Source organism: Dermacentor silvarum, chromosome 2 (genome assembly GCF_013339745.2).
Source record: "Dermacentor silvarum isolate Dsil-2018 chromosome 2, BIME_Dsil_1.4, whole genome shotgun sequence".
NCBI lineage: Eukaryota > Metazoa > Arthropoda > Arachnida > Ixodida > Ixodidae > Dermacentor > Dermacentor silvarum.
Window position 1 is genome coordinate 108,567,707 of NC_051155.1, and position 24,750 is coordinate 108,592,456.

The 24,750-nt window shown below is 47.6% G+C and overlaps 1 protein-coding gene across 1 annotated transcript; it reads left to right on the forward strand.

The window, feature by feature from the left end:
* The first annotated feature begins 2,066 nt into the window (after nucleotides 1–2,066).
* Nucleotides 2,067–23,153, forward strand: LOC119440287 (kelch-like protein 10). The gene is made up of 8 exons (XM_037705209.2): nucleotides 2,067–2,351; nucleotides 5,435–5,725; nucleotides 8,720–9,001; nucleotides 11,953–12,145; nucleotides 15,477–15,646; nucleotides 17,169–17,277; nucleotides 20,647–20,979; nucleotides 22,473–23,153. The coding sequence occupies exons 1-8, from the start codon at nucleotides 2,182–2,184 to the stop codon at nucleotides 22,752–22,754; spliced, it is 1,830 nt and encodes a 609-aa protein (XP_037561137.1). The 5' UTR covers nucleotides 2,067–2,181; the 3' UTR covers nucleotides 22,755–23,153.
* Nucleotides 23,154–24,750: the final 1,597 nt, after the last annotated feature.

Consider the following 24,750-nt stretch of genomic DNA (forward strand, 5'->3'; position numbering starts at 1 on the left):
CCCTAAGTGCACAGCAACAACTTTTTTTTCACTGCACAAAGAAGAACACAGGACTGAAAGGAACGACGCTGGACGTTGAAAGTTAGCGCTGTGTCCGTGCCGTTCCATTCAGTCCTGTGTTCTTATTTGTGTGCTCAAAAACAGTGGGTTACCAGTTGTTACTGTGGATTACCAACACGCACAAGGGCATAGGCTGCTAATTCCGCAATACAGAGAGGAGGCGACTCGAGCAACGTCATTGAATCATACGACCGATGATCTTGCAGACAGTCTCGCCCCTGTCGCGATCCGCCGAGTTGTTTCTTGCGGGTGCTGCCGAATGAATAGTGTGTATTACTTCGAAGCTATTAGTGCGACTATAGATGCGCCCAAAACATTATATACCTATTCTCATGCTTCTCTTCTCTCTCTCTCTCTCTCTATATATACTATATATATATATATATATATATATATATATACAGATCGCTCACAACGTTTGTATTGAGAAAACGAATATGTGTGTATTACTTCGAAGCTATTAGTTTGACTATAGATGCGCCCAAAAACTTTATATACCTGTTCTCATGGTTCTCTCTTTCTTCTCTCTCTCTCTCTCTCTATATATATATATATATATATATATATATATATATACAGATGGCTCACAATGTTTGTATTCAGAACACGTGGGAAATGTTAGGGACAATAGGCTGGCAAATTGTGAATTGTGTGCGGTTATTAGGGGTTGATTGAAGATTTCTGTAGCCTACTTTTGGCTTGTTTAGATGGGTTATATGAAGCGCTTACACAGCTTTTTCGCAACCCTGAAAGAAAAAATATGGCTGCGATTTCTTCGGTGACGTGCACAAAGAGTTCTGATTGTGTATGTCAATTGCTTGATTTGAAAATATTTACTCAATACTCGTTTTCTGCCAATTTTTATACAATATACGAGGCTTGTATAGTTGGTTTTCCTCGTCTCCTCGTTGAAATATGCACGGCGCATTAGGTTACATTTCGTCGAAGTAGGAAGCATGTTGTGAGTGACGAGTGATAAATGTTTAGTCTGTGTAGGTTAATCGCAGCCTTTCTAGCAAATTACTTAATTTAAAGTTGCAGAGTGTCATACTGCCGTTATAGGCGGTGTTTCCAAAAGCCCTAGAACAACTGCGAAATACACGAAGTTCAAGTTAATCCCTAAATAGGGTTCAGGTTAAGTGTAATGTACAGCGAAACTTTCACGTTTCTAACCTCATTAGAAGCATCGCTAATCATTATTGAACGCTAGCTTTCTCCTCACTTTCATGCGTTATTCCAGATTGGCAATTTGTTGCCATGGCGTCCTCGGTTAACTAAACGAGGCGCCTTGTTTAAATTCCAAAAAGTAAGGTTACCTTTATTGGTTATATATTGTCACAGTTTAATGTGTGTTGGTTATTATAGGGCTGTGCAATAAATTACGGATACAAGTGCACCGAAGTGTTAGCAGGGTGTTTTATGAGCAGTGCAAAATTTAGCCCGCTGCCCTGGTATAACTACAAATGTCACCAAAATAAAATTTATCGAGCACGCACGTAACGTGATGGCAAATAAATGGAAAAATTTAAATGCGTGTAGATCAAACAAAGTTCGAAAAAAATTAATTAGCATGTGCTCGAAAGTGTTATATGACCATTTTACGTTATATCTCCAAGTGTACCGAGAGAACATTAAGGTACACCAAATTTGCATTCGCTGGCCGTGGCAGTGGGAAGCATGACGAGAGTAATGCCTAAATAAATCTTCCTGTTTCTGGCCTAATTAGGTGCGTCGCAAGTAATTATTGAACGCTGTATTTTGTTCGGTATTTTCATGGATTACACGAGGTTTGCAGTAGGTTTCTCCGGCGTACTTGGTAAAATGAATGGGGCACTTTGTTTATGTTTGGGAATTGTAAAGGCCAGGTTATGGCTGAAGTGTAGGCAAAGTTTAGAATGACGCGGGTTATATGGGGCCTTTGAATAAATTACGTACGCTAGCGCTCCGGATGGAGCGATGGCGATGGCGCCCGCATAACAGCGGCTGAAGGAAGAGAAAGACGAGCGTGTGGGGCGGCTGTGTTGCTGCTGCACGTCCCACGGACGGCCGAGGGGTCGCCCTCGACGCGCAAGGCGACGAAGCGTCCGGGTGAGCGGCGACGGTCGGCAGCAGCGCAGCGAGATGGGCAACAGCGGCGACACGGTCGAGGAGGTGCTCAACAGGGACACCCTGGAGGCCCTGTGGGACATGCGCAGCTCGGGCCTGCTTTGCGACGGCCTCCTCAAGACCACGGACGGCGGTCACTTCCCCGTGCACAAGGTCGTCATGGCCAGCTGCAGCGAGTACTTCAGGTACGCGTTGGACGGAAAGGCGCTTCTTAGTGTACGTAAACGTCAGTGCCGCATTTTCAGGATGAACGCACAGTTATGCACTCTTTCGAGTTACAGTGAGGCGGAAAAAATGTGTCGGTTAGTTCAGTAAAAGTTGAACAGAAATCTGCAACGTGAAAGAAGTTTACTTGCTCACGTAAGTGCGCTCACGTAGGAAGGTTTTGGCACCTCTCGGGCCTTGCCGGCACTGCGATTTAGTTATATCAAAGACTGAGCCGTGTGAATCTAATAACGACGTGCAGAGAACCAGTGTGTTGCTCTGGTGATACGAATAACGACAGTGCACTACCTTCTCACATTTGTCTGGAAGTGAGGGCAAACCGGCAATGCCTCGCCTGTCGCGCCAGTATAACAAAAGCTTGCCCAAATGAGTCAGTTGTTAGCTGGCGCAATATCCGACTATTTTTAGGGTGATAAAGGTATGGGCAGACTGCGGCCGCTTTTTTCGTTCACCTGACAAGTTCAGCTGTAAGCCATCTCACTCGTTTGATCTTCGCTAGATTTGAACAGCAACCAAACATAGCCACAGTAATATCCGAGCCTTGCAATTGAAAAACCTACTCTACATTCATCCTTCAGTAGATTGCAAATCGAGGTTTCATTCAATGATTGTTCGTATTGCTGGCTTGGTAAGGGATCAGCATGCAAAACATCAGGCTTTACTGCTCGTTGTGAAAGGGAAAAATTGTCATCCACCCGAACGTAGCACGAAGCTGGAAAGGAAACCCTTTTTTGTAGCTTCGCAATACATTCGGGCGGATGACAGTTTTCTATTTCATGACGCCTTCTCCGCCTTGCGGGATTCCACAGAACTGACTCGCCATGTCCACTTTCCGAATGCTTCAACTTGTTGAATCATTCGCCCTCGCGCTGCCATCCGCTAGCCTCCTGGTTGGCCCAGATGGTAGAGCGACCACCCCGGAAAGGCCTTGGTCCCGGGTTAGAATCTCAGTCGAGGACGTACGTTTTCTCAACTGCGAAGCTTGCTTTTTGAGAAACTCGTATGAGTTTTCTTTGTAGATTCGTGCTACATTCCGGCGGTTCACAATTTTCCCTTTCCTGACACGTCCTCCGCCTTGCCGGGTTCCGCAGAACCGATTTCCCATTGCGGGTTGTGATGTCGTCAGCTTACAACTTTAGCGACATCGACCAGTGCCTCTCAAAAGGCGCTGCTCTTGAATTGTGCTGCAACAGGCGTAAAAGCTGCACATTTCCGTATTTGTGGACATATTTGAAGGTGTAGAAGAAAGCTGGGTTCATATTCAATAAACAGTTTCCACGATACAGCCGTTCGTGAGAAAAGGAGGCACATCCAGTGGCGTAGCCAGGAATTTTTTTTTCTGGGTGCTCGCACTTGACCTGAAAAAGGTGCGTGGGGCTAGTGGCTGTTGCTGCACGTCGTTTTATACCAGTTATTCCTGGTACCCAGTAAATTCGGAGGTGAGAGGGGGACAGCGCATGCCTCGTGTTTGGAACAAGCTGAACTACAGCCATATTGTATATGCGTCACTCTAATTTTGTTGTTCAAGTCTTTTCTGGTGCCCGCTTGGAATTTTGTTGGGAATTTCTGGAAGGAATGGTTGAATCACCACATGGTGTTGTACGTCAAAAGCACCATGGACCAGCCACAGGTAGCCATGCGACTCTCGTTATTCGGCCCTGGGTTTCAGGCTTCTTATTTATGTCATAAAAGAGAATGTAATATTTACAGGTCGCAGAAAAGCGTAGAACTATGAACGTGCAAAGAGGTTGTCAGAATCCACTAAGTGAAAACGTAATGTTCGACGGGAAATAACGAAAATATAATTTATTGAAATTAGGAGTTAAAAAGAATGACCCTTACCATCGGGAAACAAGAAATAAAATGTAGACAAACTGTTTACATATTGAAGAAAGAGTTATAAAACCTGTATTTACGAATTGCAATCAAAGAGTAGGAGTGAAAGAACACCGCTGAAAGCAAGAATATGATCGATCGCAGCAGGTGTTATTTTAGGTTAACAGAATTTTAAAGTTTGGCCTGTGGCATATAGCAAAAATCTACTTGTTTTTCCGAATTACTCAGAGGCGGACGTTACTTGCAAGAACATCAAAATTCATAATTAAATAATTAATTAAATTTTGCTAACTAACTTAACTAATCACTGTGTTGCACATATTGCAATTTACTAACTGAAGCCAGTGATTTGAGAACTCTCGTTCACATGGAGTATAATTTAAAATTAGCATCAGTTCTGACTTAAGCGCTGTCAAATTTGCAGTGAAATTGCACTGTTGTTTAAGTTAACTTAAAAATGCATTTGTATGCTATGAAATTAACAACTAACTATAACACTAATGCACCTTGTCGCACATTTCCGCAACGCATATCTCGAAACAGAATTTGTCACAAGTGGATATGACTCGAGAGCTCACCGGCTACCAATTGTAAACTGCAGTGCACGCCGTCAAGCAATTAGCTTGAAAATTATTTAGTAAAATTTGCTAAGTACTCGATTATGCATTTCGATTTCTCAGGCAAATGATGTGCACCGTTTAGAGTTATCCAGCTCAAGACGTCGAATCGTGCTAAATGCCACGGGCGATTTTTAATGTTACTAGCAATAAAAAGAAACAACTTGTACAAGAAAAACAGAGACAATCAGAAAAAGCGAAAAAAAAAGACAACCTAGATAAGCGCACAACAGCTCTGTGGCCTCGTCTTCGCCCCTATCGCCATCAATGGCGTGTGCACCTTTCTTTTTTCTATCGTTAGAGGTGCGCCATCAAGCCCACGTTTCTACTCTAACTACGAATTCAGTATCCGAGTCACGAAATGGTACTCTCATGTTCGACAGACAAGCAGACGAGGGATGTACTCACAGCAACAGGCATACTCTTTGAAAAAGCGATGACACCCAATGAAGCTTTCATTCTGACTAGGAAAGGGGCAATGAAGATTATTTTAATGATAACTGGCTGTAGACAGCAGAGTCCCTCGCGTAACTCCAGCCCGAAGAAACGCCTCCAAAAATTTCTCTTTCCTCGTCGCCGTATTTGTTCAGAGCCCTGTTCAGCTCGCACCTAAGCAACGGCGGCCGGTGCGAGGTCCTGGTGCAGGGCGTGTCCAGCGAGGCCCTGGCCATCATCGTGGAGTTCGCGTACAAGCGCATCACGTGGGTGGGCTGCGAAAACGTCGAGAGGCTGCTCAAGGCGGCCGACTACCTCTGCGTCATGGGCATGATCAAGGACTGCTGCGACTTCCTCCTCTCCATCATGACTCCCGAAAACTGCATCTCCATCCACAACGTGGCCAAAATGTACAACTGCTTCGACCTCGCCGCCAAGGCGAAGGAGTGAGAGCGGTCTTCGGGCACGATTAGTATACGATCCATTGTTGTACACGAAAGGCCTGCGTTTATACGCGTGCATTTGCTGGGCGATCGATCAATTGTATTTGCAATACAGGGAAAAGGAAGTGGAGCTGCTCTGTAAGGCAGAGACATTTGAGTGCATGGTGGGATGCCGCTGCGAGGGGAACAGTACAGTGTTAATGCAGAGTAGTAGAAGGAACGTACTGTCCTCGACAACTGAAACTTGAAAGAGTTGGGGCTATCTAGAACGCGTACTTTCGCTTATGCTTCGCCACTTCGTGCTATGTCAGTATTTGTTTCAGTTTGTACGCTTGGTGGGGTGCCTAAGCCGCAGGGGTGGCTCAGTCAGCTAAGGCGTTGCGCTGCTGAGCACGAGGCTGCGGGATTGAATCCCGGCCCCGGCGGCCGCATTTCGATGGAGGCGAAATGCAAAAACGCCCGTGTGCTTGCGTTGTAGTGCACGTTAAAAACCCCAGGTGGTTAAAATTAATCCGGAGCCCTCCACTACGGCGTGCCTCATAATCAGAACTGGTTTTGGCACGTAAAACTCCAGAAAGAAGAAGAAGAGTGGGGTGCCTATACCATCTTTGACGAACCCATATGTAGCGGCGCGAGATCGTGCTCTCGAGTTATTACATGCAAGAGAGGTTCTACGTAGTTACTGCTTATGAGTGTTACACGTGTCCCTGATGGCACGTAAACGTTAAGCGCTTCAGTGAGCTTCTTGTACACAAAACACCACTCTGTAAATGTGCTAAATAGGAGCTGTATATACCTACAATTCGAACCACAACTTTGCTGGCTATTTTGTCAAAAGGCGCATTCATTGTGCTGAAGTACTTGCGCAGCGCAGCAGAACCTAGAGGCCGGCTCTGAAAGCCTGCTGACCTCGCCCCCTTCCCCATCCTCCCATCCCGTAAGCGCCAGCGTAACAGAACGCTGACGTTATTACGGGCACGAAACGGAGTCGGTTGTCTTTGGTGCTGTTCCAAACCCTCTGGCCTTTTCATTGTACGCCCATCGATGAGATACAATGCACTGCTAAATTCAAGTGTGCTCCAAGGCAATCGAGTGACTTGCGTTATCTAGTGTCATAAGCCACTTGATGCAGATCCTCTGTACTGCTCCATGCTTGATGATGTAGCCTCTCCGTGGACGCCACTTCCTGTGCTGCTTGACTGATGTGGTTTAACTTCGTAAGACAACACAGAAGCTTCGACGGACGTTGTAGCATATAGCCCCGGATTAATTTCAACCTCCCTCAAGTTCGTTAAGGTTAGCACAAAACACGGTATACAATTCAACTACCCTTGTACAATAAAAAAAAAAGCACCTTTACATTGATACGAGGTTCGGTAAGCCGGAAGTTATGCTAAAACGGAACAGGAGTAGTGATTCTGCCTCGAAATTTCAGCACTAGCTTGCCGTGACATCATGGAATTTCATGACGTTTTCTCAGGTCTAATCAATATTTAACCAGCAAAGATAAAAAGCTAAACATTTCGGCAAGGACACGGACAACGTTGTATTCTAAAAGGGCCGAAATCTGAACTTAGCAAGTTTCAAGCATAACCATTTTACAGTGCGTTTTTAAAACGCCCCGTACATCGCGAATATGGTGCGCTCAATTGGCTCCAGACTGTTTGCTTTTGAGGTCATACCCACATCCCCAGCTTTCGACGCCCGTGATAATCGCCGAAATATTTTAAGTGACTATTGCTGTGATTATTCAGATCGCTGAACAAAACCAAAGTAATATTTTTTGGTCATCTGTGAGCGTATAGGGAACAAACATCGCGGATCCTCACCTGATGTGCCAAAGTCAACACAAACAAAATTCACTCACAAGTGCTCCAATTCATACCATCATGTTCTGAAATCTTGTTAATTATGTAGCCAAATATAAGCGCCAGAGGGCACGGTAGATCTGGGAGGATTTCCACATATGTGCGACGGGGATGCGGTGCGTAAGCTCGCATACCATTGCATTATTAGATAGCGATATTTATTACCTGTCAATGGGAAGCAAGTGGCACGCTAGCCTTGCCAAGTACCTTTGCTGCGGTTGTGCCAACAAAACATTTTCAAATTTGCCTTTTCTGTATCTTTCGCCTCTGACTATATATTGCTCTGCCAGCAATAAAACTGGCCTGGCTGGTAATAGGGTCATGTCCTCTGCCGCCTTCTTTTCTTCCTTGTGAATTGCGCGCAAATAAGGCTTTTTTGCTTTATGAAAGAATGTTACGCCAACCAGACCAAGCAGCTACTGTGTTATGTACTGATAACTGTCGTTAATTCTTGTCGAACTTCTCAGTACTCTACTAAGTACGACTAGTTGAAGGTCAGCCGAACTGAGGATGGCTTTTAATGCTCATTGCTGCTCTTGGAATCAACCACACCTCTCAATAGCTCGCGTAAGGTTGTGTGCCTCCTCCATAAATGTCATTTCAAGCTTTGCAATTGTTTCTGTGATCGTATTTCCAAGGAGGAATCAAAATCCCACTGAGATTCACTGCCCTTGACGAGCAGACACCGCGATGTCTAGAGTAGCGTGAAAACCGCTGGAACTGTCACCGCGAAGCTGCGAGATATTCTACAGTGACGTAAGATTGGCTGCTTAATGGTGAAATGTCCCCCTACAACCGCTTAACGGGGGAACACAGCAAACCAATTACGAAGAGCTCTGTGAAGCTAGTCCGGCTTTCTTTTTTTTTTTTGAATCCCAAGTTATTTTCTTGGCGCGAGGGGTCCCTCGCACGAAGAAATACTTTGCAATCTGTGACGCCACAACAACATACCGGGACAGCGAAGTTTCTGCACGAAAGCAAGGGAAAAGAAATTGATCCTAACTTCCTGACTTAGTACCGAAACTATTAGCAGCACAATTAACGAAAATGTAATTAAAAAATGCTTCATAAACCTATCCTCATTCAGCCTTTCTCTCAATCGAGCGTCCCTTCAACGTTGCGCGTATAGCTACCTGATGGAACACTTCGTCGAGGTGGCCAAGCGTAGCGACGAGTTCCTCCGGCTGGACGTGGACGACGTGGTGTCCATCCTGTCGGACGAGAACCTGAATGTCGTCAAGGAGGAGAGCGTGTGGAAGGCCGCGCTGCGATGGATCGAGTTCGAGCCGGCGATCCGCACGCGGCACACGGCGCGCCTCTTCGAGTGCGTGCGCACGGGGCTCGTGGACACCGACTTCTTCGTCGAGAAGATCAAGACGCACAAGTACATCGTCGACGACGACTCCTGCAGGTATCGGTTCCGGCGCGAATCGTTTTTTTGTTTTTCCAATTCTCTCCGCGCACATCCAGAACGCAATGAATCACGGAAGAAAAGAAAGCTTATGAGGGAAGCAACAAAGCCAACAGCTATACACGCGGCAGAATCGTGGACGAGATCACGCCTCTGCCGAAAAGTTACCCCAGCAGCGAAGTGGAACTCGCTAGTTTACGGCAATATTAGCGCTGTGTTTGTTCCTGCCGTTTAGCGGAATACCCGAAACGCTAAAGCTATCTAATCTCGCGAAATAGTTGTGATTAGAGCACTACACGGGCCGATTTTTTCAGCCCGGGCCCGGCCCGGGCCCGTTTTTACGTTGGGCTGCCCGCCCGAGCTCGATCAAAACTTTTATGGCGAAACCCGGGCCCAGCCCGGGCCCGGAAATAATCTACGTTACCCACCCGGCCCGGCCCGCCACCCCTTTACCTTAGGCCCGAGCCCGGCCCGAGCCCGACTCGAAACCGGCCCGAACCCGGCCCGAGACCGAAAAATAATGTTTGTCAGAGTTGAGACGCCCGAGAATAATTCGCTGCACGTTACATGCACACCACCAGAAAGCCCGAGCCCGGCCAGGCCCGCGTCAAAAAATCCGAGCCCGGCCCGGGCTCGGGTCAAAAAGCACACGCCGTGCCCGAGCCCGGCCCGAGCCCGTGAAAACTGTTCTACCCGGCCCGGACCGTGGGCCGGGCCGGGCCGGGCCGGGCCCGGGCTTTCGGGTAAGCCCGAGCCCGTACAGTGCTCTAGTTGTGATACGCGGCGCAGGCGTTAGGAATGACGTAAGCGTATCAACCGAAAAAAAAAAATACAACCAATACGTACCTTCGACTAAGGTTGCGATGTGAGCTTGTTGCTGTGCCATCTTGGAATATTAGCGTAGCGTGCACAAGGCGAGGGCACAAAAAGCGCGCACGAACATCACATCTCTTGTTTGCGTTAAACTAGAGTTATATAGTAGGAGAGGCGTTGAACCTGCAGCGGCTGCTGCTGCTGCTGATGATGACGATGATCCAATTTACTGTTCAAGTTCACCCTGCAAGCTCCGCATACGGTCAGAAAATTGGCCGAGGATAACCTTCCTTCGCTTGTGAATACCCGTGAATACACGTACGCTACGCTGAAGTATAATATGCGATAGAGTCAAAATATTTGAATGTTTGAATATTTGAAGTATGAATGTAAGGCAGGCCGGAGAACAGCGGTTCCAAAGCAGGGAGCAGACTTGCGGTGTACCAAGGCAGTTCTTGGCCAAACAGGCTAGTTCACCACAAACAGCACAAGCGCTCTGTACTTTCTGTGCCTTTTTAACATCGGAGCGGTTTAAGCCGACCGTTCGTCCATGTGTCGTGTACAGAAAATGTGGGCCGATCCTGGCAGTAGTGCATAAACCACCTGTATCATGAACCACCTCCACAAACAGCACGTCTTGATGTGCTAAGAAAGACCATGTGGATACACAAATGTTCTGGGGATTGGGTCGCTGAAAGAAAAGTTTCAATAATAAGGATGAACGAGAGAGATAATAGTAGCCACTGATGAGAAAGGCGGTCATAAAACGGCGCGATAATCCTTCGTTGCACTGGCACAGCGATAATTCAAGCCTTGCAGTGTAATAATATCCGTTGCGCACTACGTTAGGCCTGTGTTTGAGGTTCATATCTCGTATCCTATTTTTTGTTAAAAGAAAAGGCACATGCCATCTTATCGAGGAAGCTGTGCCGGTTATATTTACGTACACTTAGTCTAATCTTTCTGAAGGCTTAGGGAGCGCCGAATAAATTTGGAAAATAAGCTCATTGCGGAAGGGCCCCTGGCGATGTATCCGCCTTGTTGCCCATGCATTATTAATGGTGTGTTTGTAAGCCACACACATTATTGCTCGGATAAAAGAGTGGACGATCAGACAGCTTTAGGACAAAGTATCGTGCCTTGCGTATCTTAAACACATATACGGGGAACCCTTTGGTGCACTTGAACTGAATTTTAGTTTGTTGCACAGGTACGCAAGTGGAAAGAAAAAAAAAACTTGAAAGATGCTTAAGCTTAGCCTTTGAGAGTGGAAGGCGATAGCATTAAAAGATCCCAGACTGCTTCTCATGCTTCCCGGCAACTGCAGCTTATGTAACCGTGATGTTTACCTGCAAACGCTGGCGGCGAGCGCTATGCACGAAAGAGAGCTTTCGGACGCCACCGCTGCCGCGCATGCGCGGAGGCAAGCGCCATCTAGATGGTGTTGCAGGGAACTGAGCGGGGCGCTTGTGTGTATTAGAGGTCTTTATTTCAGTTTCCGCATAATAGAATTATGTTTTCTCGTTTATTCAAATTACAAACCGACGCTATCATGTCTGGAGGTTGTCTATAAGTCGTAGTTTATCAATTTTCTGAAGCATTTAACATTGAGAAATTGTACTAGTTCAGGAGCGCCTATGCGCCTCGTGGAGGGCCTGCATAGTTCGGGATGCGTGGTTCGGGATGCGTGGTTCGGGATACTTTTTCTGTTACGGAAAACGCCACCGACACCGACACCGGATTATCTGCTACGCGGGGCCCTTAACGCTATCGCGTTATAATGTGAGAACTCTTGGTACCATTTGGGGACTGGTTCAGAACCCTGTGAAGTCAAGAGAATCCATGAGGACCGATCCAATGTGATGTTTCTATGCCGACGCGTCTCAGCAACCTTTCGGACGTGGAAATCACCGAATAGCTCGGAAACTGGGTAGACTAGTCGCTCATACGATGCGTTTAGGTGAGTTGAGGGTAAGCCATATCTTAATGTACCACATATTGGCGATCAGCGATACTAGCGTGAAGCCGCCGCGACAGTTTATACTTAGGCGGAAGGCTACCTGTGCCGCCATGTTTGCGCACAAGCACGATGACGTGCTTGTGCGCAACTTCCGCGGGTGACTGCCTTCGCCGTGCAGGCCACGCGTGATGCAGACCCTGCGCTTCCTGTACGACCTGGACGTGGTCGTGCACAACGATGAAGTGCCCACGCCCGTGTTCGCGCGACCGCGCATACCCCACGAGGTGATGTTCGTCATCGGCGGCTGGATGGCGGGAGGGCCGACCACTTACATCGAGAGCTACGACACCAAGGCTGACAGGTGGATCAAGGCGAGTGCTGCATCGATTATACCAAGCTGCACACAACACCGTCCTCCCAGATCACCTCGGAGGTTCGCCGTTGCAATCTCGGGGCCACGCACACCACCATTGAGTTTCGTACGAAAATTACTAGGGAGACATCTGGCGCTGGTGTCTACGGGAATGGCAAGTATGGCGCCTGTGCCGCAGCCTGGGAATGATAGGTGGTACGTGTATTTGCCCAAACGTCGTCACTCTGACTTCAAATGACTTTGTGGCTAATCGACTTGACCATATTCAACGAAATATTGCGTTATATACGTGCACCACTTCTGAGTGATCGAACATATGCACTGAGTCTTATGGTCTTCATGCCCTTCCAAAAAGCTATCACTGCTTGAAAATTTAGGTCAGTAAGGGCATAGAAAACGCAATGAATAAGCTACAACATGTAGGTTCGAGAAATCCGTGGACTACTTATGTTGAAGTTTGTGCAGCGCTCGCAGAGTCACAGTTGGACGAAGGACAAGCAAACCTATCGATCCCGTGATAGCTGATTGATCGCAGCGTCGGAGCTTCCTCTAAAGTAACTTTAGCTGGAAAGTACGACGACAGTTCTCAGCCGAAGTGTGGCCACGCCCCTTGCAACATGCTAGCCGAGAAGCTACACGTAGCATCAGTGCTTCTAACACAGCTGCTATGACTGACGTGCATGGTTCGCAGATCTATTACTTACTAGGTAACCCTATACGTGTTGAGGGTGTGGTGTAAGAAATCACCCCTCAGATGCGGAAGGGCCTACGTAGGACGAACAGGTTTACGCACATAAAGCCCTAGAAGCTAACTTCGTTATTATCCGGTCGATTGCCGCTTTTGAGGCCAGCTGATGCACCGGCACTGTTGCGGCAATAGTGGCTCAAGAGATCGTTTGGCCGAATAGAGCATTTGTGAGGCCATGCTTTGGCTGCGATAAATGACCGCGCGGGATCGCTACACGTGTACGTATACCAAAATACGATATCCTAGCGTGGCCGCGCTTCTAGGTTAACTTGCTTCTTCGTGTAGATTGCTCTGTGGAACACGAAATGACGCAAAGCTGTACAAAGAAGTTGTAGCTGCCTTTGAGACCACTCCCCACCGCCACTTTCTCGTTACATATCAGTGAATGTCTTAGACCTTACACCAATCCCACTGCGGGCAACCAATTTTGCGTGGGCAGCACCATGTTATGCCGCGAACTCAATAAGTACGCATAATTAAAAACACTACAGCAAAGTTGATGAGACCTGCAGCCTAGCACGCAGTATACTCCACACGAAGGGCTTCTGAGCCCGTTATGCACTCGCGCGCACCTCTATCTTTTCGAAGTTGTGGCAGACACCCGATGTTACATTGTGCGCAGGGCTGTTGGAGTTACGGTCAGTTCACTAGACCATCACAATGGCGGAATGAACACCACACAAAGGTCAATTAACATCGTGATATTCAGCCTTTCTGCCGCATATTTTAGGCGAATACCTTTCTTTGACTCTTTCGCATGTTTAGTGGTCGGCGCCCTGCCAATGCAAAGGTGCCGGTGCAAAGCTCATGCGTGTTCTCGCACAACTGAGCTCCTGTGTGCGTTCGTCTCCGAACGCACACTATTACGGTTTAGGGCAAGTGCTGTTGCACGAGAGCTTTGTGGCGTCTGAAGGTTTCGATGGCTTCGTGATCGGTGGTGGCACGCTGTGTCACGTTTCTTCGACGCCTGGGCTGGCGGTATCACGAGGAGCATTCGTCATAGAAGTCCGCTGAGCGTTCCTTCCATGTGTAGATGCAAAAAAGATTGGCCGCATATCTGCTTGCTTCGCTGCAAATGACGTCGAAAGAGTCTTCTGCCGCCGCTGATACGTAACACCCTCTCTTCTCCCCCTCCCACCCCTCACGCTCTTCCCCTCCCCTCTCACTCCTCCCATGATGGAAGCAATGGAGGTTTTGCTGAATTCAATTTAAATTTCCCTCGTTAGCCCTCCTCTCGCGCCATCTGTTGGATCCTTTTGTTACTGTTGCCCTAAAGCCGGCTAAAGAGCCGCGGTTTCAGTCGGCTTGTTTTTAACGCGTAGCGTTTCTTCGACACCATTTATAACGCGTTGATTTTTCATTTACTAACGTCAGAACCAGCTCAATGCGTATTCTTAATGAAATGAACGCCGAGGATCACGTTTATGTACATATAGTTTGACTCAAATAGGCCAGAGGTTTCCTTTGCGCTGTGTAATGTTGACGTGTATGACCCCGTGCCACCAGTGCTAGTAGCATGGTTGGTTTTGGCCGGGTGGGTGAATCAAGTGACAGACAGACAGACAAAGTCTTCCTGTGTTTAGGTAGCCCGCGAAGGACTATCGTCTTTAAAACACACACACACACACACATGTACGCACGTGTGTATGTGCGTGGGCACGTACGTACGTGCTTACGTGCTCACGCGCATAACGAACCCACGTGCCCGCAGCGGTCACTCAGCGGCTATGGCGTCGCTGTTCAACCCGAGGCCCTGAATTAGATTCCCAGCAGCGGCAGCGGCCTTTAGACGAGGGCGAAATTTAAGAACACCCGTGTAATCATGCATTGGGTGCAGGTTAAATACCTTCAGGTGGTCAAAACTAGTCCAGCGTGCACCACTACGGCGTCGGTCGTAATCATATGATTTTTGGTCCGTAAGAACCGAGAATTGTTTTTAATTAATTACCGGACGCATAGCTTATAGCTCATATTATAGCTCTCTTCCTTACAGGAAGAGAGCTATAATAAAAGTCACTCATTGTAGGCAAGCAAACAAACGGTGAAAAGTTGACACGCCGCAGTCTAGTGTCACGAAGGAGCCAGCCCGACCGGAGGTGTTCGCCGCGCTTGTAACGCTTGAATTCCACTGGTGCGGTAATAGAACATATCCTATATCACACGCCGGAGCCATCGACCAGAATGCACCGCACACTAGCTTGTCTGGCCGGCAGCAAGTCGGCCTACAGTTCGGGTGAACTGAAAAGAAGGCACGGAGTTCGCGTGTCCGCCGAGCGAGAAAGCGCAGGCTCGCTTCACATATTGGCACATGCGCTGCACCAACGGCTGATGGGTTTCTTCGCAGTACTGCCGTCACCGGCGTGACACCTCCGACTTCGCCGGTCGCTGCCTGGTACGCCGGAAACGTCGTACCATATCCGCGCCTTTAGGTGTTGACAGCGATCACGCAGATCTGTGAAACGCGAGCTTTTATAAGCTAGCGACGGAAAAGGATTTCTCTTTTTTCCTATTCGCTCTTATTGCAGCAAGCACATCGAAGAACAAAAACGCTGATTATTTTCGTTGCTTCTGTGCATGATAGGTCGAGACCGTGGATCCCGAAGGCCCCCGGGCGTACCACAAGTGTGCGGCCATCGGCAACGACATCTACGTCATTGGGGGTTTCAACGGTGAAGACTACTTTAGCAGCGTGCGGTGCTTCAACGCCTGCACCAAGCAGTGGCGCTCCGTCACTCCCATGCATGTGAAGAGGTACACCACCTGGCAAATGAATAACTGATTTCCAATGTCAGTAGCACTGGCGAACATCACTTAGAAGAGCTTCTTGCTTGGTAGTGCTATCCTAGGTTTTCAAACAACAACATACGAGTTAAGCCCGCAATTATAAATGGCGGCACATCCTTCCATGCGAATTAAAATATGAGTGCCTCTGATTCCGCAGAACAAGTGAGTGACTCAGGAGCATTGGTTGCTGTGGCGTCCGCAGATCAAAGAGGCAAATTATATTCCAGCGCGAAACCACCTTAAGTTTACTTTCAAGACCTCGAGTATTATGTCCTGTAGAACATAGGCGAAATATCTTAATGTGGTACCAGCAACGGAAGGTCACAAAAATAATTTATTGTTCAATAGGGAGACATGCACGAACACAAGGAAGGTAATGAAACATAAATAGGGAACTCCAGCGCGAAAGCGCCATATATTGAGTTTATGATTACAGCGGACCTTACCTGTTGAAAAATGCAAGTGGGCCGGTTATAGTTGGAAAAAAACTGCCACTACAGCAAAATAATGCGCACAAACGTACCTTGACTAAGAATAATTTGGGGCTCAATTCACGGGCTGTCCGCTCACTGGAGCAGTTAGTAGAGCAATGCATGGTTGTTAATCACGAAAACGACCATTCTAACGTAGCAGCACGCAAATTTCAAACATTTATTGCAAGCAAAACTGGGCCCACATTAGCAAAAACCTCTTAATCTAGAAGTGTTCGTAAGGGAAAATTCCAGTCAACCCAGATGCGGCGCATACATTAGCGTAGGCGGCTGGCCAATGACAAAGATTCCTTACGAAGGAGAAGCTTCGTGAAATCGGCACATGCTTATGAACGAATGTGAATTCTGCCCGGGTGACGCATTCTGTCCTTACGTCCCACTGTACGTGAGGACGACCTTGCGACTGCGATCCCGGGACCTGCGTTTACGAAGCTCCTCTTCCGTAAGAACGTTTACCGATTGGCCGACGTTCGAGCACACCTGCCAGGCATAACAGAGTGAGCGTGCAAGCAATGAGATTGCCTCAGCGATGGTAAATCACGAATGGTATGAACCGAAGATGGGATTTGGGAACTGGGCATCCAGGAACATAACTTTGTTTAATCTTGTACCTGTTATTGGAACTGAATTCTTCTTCGTCACTGAATTAGGCATATCGTGATGTAGGCAAACGTCTAAATAGATTGCAGGAATGTGTTATGTTCATTTAACAATAATATATGCTAGTTACCACACTCCTTATCTTTTATTGCCAGAGGCACTACGTAGTTATTTCTATGACTTCAATGACGATGGCACGATAACGGCTGCTGTTGCCAATTCTGGTGGTCAGCGCAACGTTCTTCAACTAACTCTGCTCAGTCACGCGTCTGTTTTAACATTCGTTGTAAATTACTCGCAGTAGTGTGAATAGCGGAGACATACAATGAGCGTTCTTTCGAAGGTCAAGGTACCGTAACAGCAAAAGACGCTGCTCTCATTGGGAATTTTTCTTTTAGGTGCTACGTCAGCATAGCGGTACTCGAGGACATCATCTACGCTATGGGTGGATATGACGGTCGGCACAGACAGAACACTGCAGAGAAGTTCGACCACCGCACAAACCAGGTGCGAAGCATCACTCTTGCGATGAACTCCGCTGGATTTGGATTTTAAACTATAATGATGGTGCAGTATGGTGTTGTGAAGCTTATTTTATGAGTTGAATGAATAAAAATATATGAAAGGGCGCGGAATTCAGATTGATGCAGTGGTCCGGTTCACATTTACGATCGAATAAAAAAAATTGGGTGTGTTAGGTTTGTGTCTCCCAGCCACTCACAGGTGGGGATGTGCCGATTTCAGCTAAAGCACATGAAGAGAAAGGATTTGCGGTCATCAAGCCCAACTCTTGAGGAATATAAACCACAAAGCATGCGTCTCCGAGATTGCTGTAGCTTTGGGATACAAAAAGAATTCTAGGTTTTTACGTGTCAAAACCACGACCTGATTATGAGGAACGCCGTAGTGGGGGACTTCGAAATAATTTGGACCACCTGGGGTTCTTTAACGTGCACCTAAATCTAAGTACACGGGTGTTTTTTTCATTTCGCCCCCATGTAGCTTTGGGAGAGGGGGTCACGGCTTAGTAGACGGAAAACAAGTTGGATGCACCACCAAAGCTGAAACGAAAAAAAAAAAAACTAGTTTGACGCGATTCAACTTTTATTTAAAGTCGATGAAAGACCATGCCTTCCTGGGCGAGCTGGGGGTGATAATAGAACATATGAACCGCATAAGTTATTGTGACAGCCGCGCGGTCGCGACAGCGTTTGAATGATGTAAACTGGGGTTTGAGTTGTCTCACCATTTTGTTAGAGCGCAGCTCTTAAGTGCCCGTTCTTGCAGCGAGTCTCGCAGCGTCAGCGGCGTAGCCGAGCGAACGAGCATAGCGAAAAATGAAAGCGAAGGCGGAGTGCAGCGGGGGATGAAAGACGCGAGGAGGAAGGCGGAGAAGGGCACGGAGAAAGCGTGAGAAGAATAGCGTAGTGCGGCGACAATGGCCACAAGAGGCGCCCGAGTAGCGCGCCTCGTCTGGTAGGTCTCTTGGCTGCGGCTGCTGTGAATCTCGCCCACGCGTCACGCGTGCGCTGGCTCTCGCGATCTCCAGACTAGCGAGGTAGTTGTGCCCCACTCTGCTCATTTTGCAACGTGCCGCGCGAGGCAGATTGTCCGCGCTTGCCAATATAGCGCGAAATGAAAACACTGTATAGAGCTGCGCTGAAATTTCGCATTAGGGAGTATTGTAGTCGTCGGCGAATTGTCGGAGACTGCACTACCTTCGGGATCGGCACTGCCCTATCTCCAGGTTTGACAGACATACCCCATACAGGCATAACCGTAACATAGATACCCCATACGGAAACGTGGTGGTAACTTCATCAAGGAAGTCATTGCATACAAGAAACCTTAAAAGAGATTTATGTGTTGTAGAGAATGCCTGTGGCGTAACCACACAAAAAATGTCTTGGATTGACTGTCACGGAAGACATCTAAAAACGTTTTCTAGGCATCAAAGTCTGTTTCTTCACAAGGCAGCAGCAGCTTAGAAAATTGGTCAGAGCATATGTACCTGTATACTGAAATCACTAGAAGGAAATTTGAGTCTTCCCTAACCCCTAAACAGTTGGTGGTCAGGCATTGTTCTATGAATGCCTTGTCAAGCGCATGGTATCGTCCCATGAAACAAAAACGCCTCTTGAATTGACAATTCGTCTTCTCACTGCAGGGCTGAGTTACGGGTTGAAAGTTTCTGCGACTACGAGCCAGTGTTGCAAAAGCCGGAGAATCTATCATTATACAGAACTAGGTAACCTTGCCACCGGCGGGACTCCATGAAAGACAAACGCTGCAATATTTTGTGGAAGCTGCTTGCACTGGCTGAGGGCGCCTCTATCACAGCCAGAACCGCCACCACCGGCTTAGCTCGAGGAAACTGCCGTGGCTAATTTCGCCGCCTCTAAAGAAACGTCATCATCATCATCATCATCATCATCATCATCATCATCATCATCATCATCATCATCATCATCCTATATTTAAGTCCAATGCAGGACGAAGGCCTCTCCTTGCGATCTCCAATTACCCCTGTCTTGCGCTAGCGTATTCCAACTTGCGCCTGCAAATTTCCGAACTTCATCGTCCCACCTGGTTTTCTGCCACGCCACCTGGTGGTGGCGAGGAGCAGAGGTAGAACACCCGACTTCAAATCTGAAGGTCGTAAGTTCGAATCCTACTCCAGTCCACTACATTTTGAGGCAGGGAGTGGTGCCTGACACCGGCAAAAAAAAAAAAGAAAACATATTGCCGAGAGCTAGTGGGGCTATACTAGTTCAGGTGCAACCAAACTAGGCAGTCCCACTAAGCTTCATCAAAGTCACTCCCTCACCAGAACAGGAATTGGCCTCCCTGGTGCAGTATTCGGCCACTACCTCCCTCATGACTCCGACAATTAAAGAAACGTATGTGGCCGCAAACGCAGCAAAGGGACAACGATTTTGCAGGACCGACAAGCTGGACGAGTTAAATCGATGGCATCGTGAAGCAGCCAAAATTTTTGAACGATGAAAAAGATTATATTTTTTGTTTGTTTGTAAGGTGGGGGCTGTGGATGTTAAGGTTAATGTTTTAGAACAAGAAAAGGAAAGGCTAAGGCGCGTCCATTGAGAACAACAGTTTTGTGTTGATCGCTTGTTTTGGTTAACGACCACACGCACGAGCACGGAATGACAGGATGTGACGCGGGCAGAGTAGCAGGTGAAGCGAAATTGTTAACTGTAGCGGTAAGCTATCTCGCTTCAAGAGAAGCTTATTCCAGCTTAACCATTCTGGAGGTCTTAGCCCAGGTATCGTATCTGCTGTTCAATAACATTGTCATTTGTGAAAGGTGCAATTTATTAAACGCTAATGTCGAGAATTGCCAAGTACGTCTTCGCGCTGTTATTTATTATTTCTTTAGAAAAAGTACGTACCAACTAGCCCAAGTCAACCATATTCTGGACGGACAACGCCAACGCATTTCTCCCCGAGACTCCAGAAATGTCCACTTCCTATATGCCATGTTAGTGTTAGTTTTGGGTTGTTCTCTCGATTCCTTGTGTTTATGCGTTACGGCAGTCGACATCTTTACTTCAACCGGCTAAACGGGCAAAGTGATCAAGGGAGCAACGGACACAGGGAGCAAACAAATTGGATAAGCATTGTTGTCACCGTGGGTGTGTCACTGCTAGATCAATATTAACCTGTAACTGGCGTAGCATTCATCAAAGGTAGAAACTCGCTATTTATTATCGGTGTCCCGGCACAAGTTAACTCGTCTCGATGTCACGCTACCACTAGGCTAAGCCCGTTTCAAAATTTATTTACGAATGGAAGATTATTGGCTAGTCCCCCCTTTTGGGCACGATCCAAATACTTCCGTCGATGGCCGCCTCGCAGTGGACGATGATCGCACCCATGCTCATGCAACGGAGTGATGCGTGCGCCACCACGCACGACGGCTACGTGTACGTGACCGGCGGATTCAGCGGCAACGAATGTCTCAGCTCGGCCGAGCGGTACGACCCGACGACCGACCAGTGGACGGCCATCGCGAGCATGCGCTACAGACGCAGCGGGGTCGGTTGCGTCGGCTTTCGCGACAGCGTCTACGCGATCGGCGGCTTCAACGGCACCACCAGGCTGTTCTCGGCCGAGAAGTACAACCCGGATACCAACACGTGGACCAGCCTGCCCAACATGTACACGCCGAGAAGCAACTTCGCCGTAGCCGTAGGTGCCTTATTGCTGTACCCTTACGTTCAAGAGTAATAGAGAGACGTAGAATAATGCAGATTGGTATTATTCTTGCGGTTGCAAGAGCGGAAGGTGGGAGGGAGTCATCAAACGGACTCTGTCGACATCGAAGCGGTGAAGACGAGGCTTTTGTGCGAAAACGTTGTCTTTCACGAATGCGTATTCACACAGGAAACTAACTAGAATGTGAGTCGAGTGGACCGAATCGACCCGGGCATTTTGAATTTTGTCTCTATTTATGGGTCGCAAAAGTACGGGAGAGGAGTGGAGATACATGAGCATGAAAAGTAGTTTGGGTGTCAAGAACGTTTCTGCGTAACTCTGCAGGGTCAGAGCCAAACGACGGATTTTTGCAGTTGTTCGCGGAAGATGCAAAACTCTGGTTCTTACGTTTTCTTTCGGGGGGGGGGGGGGGGGAGGGAGGATAAATGTTAATAGTGTCATGGGCACACATCTTCTATGCGATAGTGTGATAGTGCCCGCTTTTTAAAAAGGTGTGGATCAAGAATGTTTCAGTATACCTCAGCAGTGACAGCGTATTGATACCAAATACGAGGAGGATGAATAAACTTTATTTATAGGAATGAGCATAAGGTAAAATCGTACGAGGTGGGCGACGTTCCTAGTTGAGGATGCCGTACGGAATAGGAAACTCAAAAATAAAACTGTGCCACAGCTTCACTAGTTTCTGCCGCGCTTTTCTTTTTTTTAGGAGGGGGGGGGGGGACTTTTTTCACACTTAAAGGCTAACTTTAGTCAAATTTTTAGCGACCAAAAAAGCCTGGCTTAAGGTAGTGTCGATTAACATTAGCCGCTATTCACAATTTTACGTTTAAAATACGAGAGATGTGTCGCGAAAGGCTCGCAAAAGTGAGAGGTTTTTGATGCCGAAACCCAGAACGACACCGCCATTACCACTCACCAGAAGTGACACGTGACTTAGAACGCTTGGCTCCTAGGCATGACATCCGAGATTTGCCGTTGTTCGCTGATTCCGGCGGCACGCTGAAAAATCTCGCAGGCGTGTTGGAGTTACGCCTTACCCGCCAACCACCCGTTACACGCGTCGTCGCCTTCATCCGATTTAACGACTGCTAAGTAAGATAATTAGACACATACGAGCCCTTCAGCTCTGCCTAAATTGCTTTCGTCGTACATACCACCCATTTTTAACCAACTTGGCCAAAGTAAAATTTGGCTTTACAGATGCGGAATCTGTGTTGCCGTCTAAGCGCCGAGCCTCGTTTCTCTGTCTAATGTGAGTGCAGCCATAAACGCAACAGTAGAGGTTAACCGCAGTATAAAATTTGTGAAATTGGTTGCAATGTTACGTGGTCCCCTAGTAACCACTAATTACGAGAGTAGCTTTTCTTCCTCAGTGATCAGTGTATCACTTTGTTCTTCTGGATAAATTACGGCAGGTACTTGTCTCGTCATGAATGACGTCGTATGTGTCTCCTACGTTGCAGATAATCGACAACCTGGTGTTCGCCATCGGCGGCTTCAACGGCGAGAGCACAACTAACCTGGTCGAGTGCTACGACCCGAGCACCGACCAGTGGTGCGAGGCCACGGACATGAACGAAACGCGGTCGGCTCTCGCCGCTTGCGTCATTTCCGGTCTGCCCAACATCCGAGACTACGTCCACCAGCGCCGCGACAACTTGATGGAGGAGAAGCGGCTGAAGATGCTCGACATTCTCAAGCATCACTCGCGCCAGCTGAACGGCGACGACGATTTGCTAATGTGACGATGGCACAAAGCGGAAGCGCTGAATCGAAATTGCTTTCGCGCCGTTGATAATAATTGATGAAATCTAATGAACCAGCATGTAGTCGCGCGAGTGAATACGTGACAGGAAGAGGGCGAGTTTCGGAAACGTTACTCTAGAAGAAGGACGTGAATCTGCAAGCTTGCCTCGGGCTGATGTTGCTAGTCGGCTTTTTTTCTTGCGAAATTTTTACAGGTCGACGGAAGTCTTGATGGTGCTGTGTATGCACGGTATGTCAAAGTTTTGTTTCGACAGCATTGACAGCTATGCTGACGGCAGTGCGTCTTTGGTGGGGACAGTGAACGTTCGCTTTTTAAATTGTTCACTTTTGATGGCGTTTAAGTTTATTACTATGAGATTCTTCTACAGCTGCTATTGTACATGTGCTTATTAAATTAAAAATTTCTCACCTTAACTCTGCTTGTGAGAGTGCTGTATAGTTCAGCCGGAGAGGGCCACTTTATTACGTAGAACGTGTATAATAACTTCGGGTTGACAACCTGGTGCCGGAATAAATTGCCATTGTGTTTGTTACATCGGCTTTGCGGGAATGAGTGCGTACGAGACCCCTTTAAGTGTAGGGCACGTGTTCAAAAAACCGATTGTACTGGAGGTATTATATGGTTGTGCCCAGCTCTTAAAGGTAATCGCTCCGGCCATTTTTACCTACGCTTGCATTTGCAGTTGTAATAGCACCTAGCGCACCCGCAGATCCGCTCACTGATGTGCAGCGCACAAGCGGCCCCTTTGGCGACATCTGACGGTGGGTGCTCGGATATGCATGTGTAGGGTAGCAGCGGTTTATATGAACGAGTGGTGATGCTCGATGCGTGTATTTTGTTTTGCCGGATTGGCTATAGGTTTAAGGGTGCTCTCTCGCTTCACCAGTGTGCGATGGCAGACTGCGCGTACGCGCATGTCCCTTTGAGGGGGAGGAGGTGAAGATGAGACCAGAAATATAAAAGAAACGGTGTGGCCTCGTTCATCTCGTTGGTCTCGTCGTTGTTTGGTAAGGGATAGCGTATATAAAGGAGCGAACTATAGACAAACTGGGGATAGAGACTTTCCAGCAATTTGTCGCGCTTCTAGCATTTTTTTGAGATTTTACGGGCGAAAACCACGATCTGGTAGTACGGCGCACCGTCGTGGGGGACTCGTAGGTTATTTTGACCACGTGGAGCTCTAACATGCATCAAATGTACCGCACAGGAGCCTTCTTGCATTTCAACACACGAAACTGCTGCCACCGCGGCCAGAATTAAACCAGTGACTACGTGTTCATCGTGCACAAAGTGCATCACCATAGCCACTTATTACCTATGCTTATTAGCTATGGTTAAAAAAATTAAATGATGGGGTTTTACGTGCCGAAACCACAATCTGATTATGAGGCACACCGTAGTGGTGGACCCGGAAATTTGTACCACCTGAGGTTGTTAAACGTGCACCTAAATCTAAGTAGTACACGGGTGTTTTCGCATTTCGCCCCCATCGAAAGCGTCCGCCGTCGCCGGGATTCGATCCCGCGACCTCGTGCGCAGCAGCCCAACACCATAGCCACTGAGCAACCACGGCGGGTTATTAGCTATGGTTATTATGGTTATTATTATGCTTATTAGCTATGGTGATGCACTTTATGCTTCACCATAGCTCATAAACGACCGCAAATGAGTTTCCCCCGTTTTTGCTTCTATCACTTTTTGGAGAACTACATATCGCAGTGGATGAACGCGCGCAATTTTCGGCTCTCGCGTTACTAACCACCGTTCTGGAGCAGACAAAAAGAGCGGACAGTGCTGAATGCTTAATGCTTGCGATACTGCTTTTATTAGATATTTTAGACAACAAAATATACTTGTCTACTTCGTTTGTACGTCCCATGAATTCAATCTACTCCAAATAACAGCGCATCTTCTTTCTTCTTCTTTTTGGGGTGTTACGTGGAAAAAAAATATCTCTGATTATGAGGCACGCC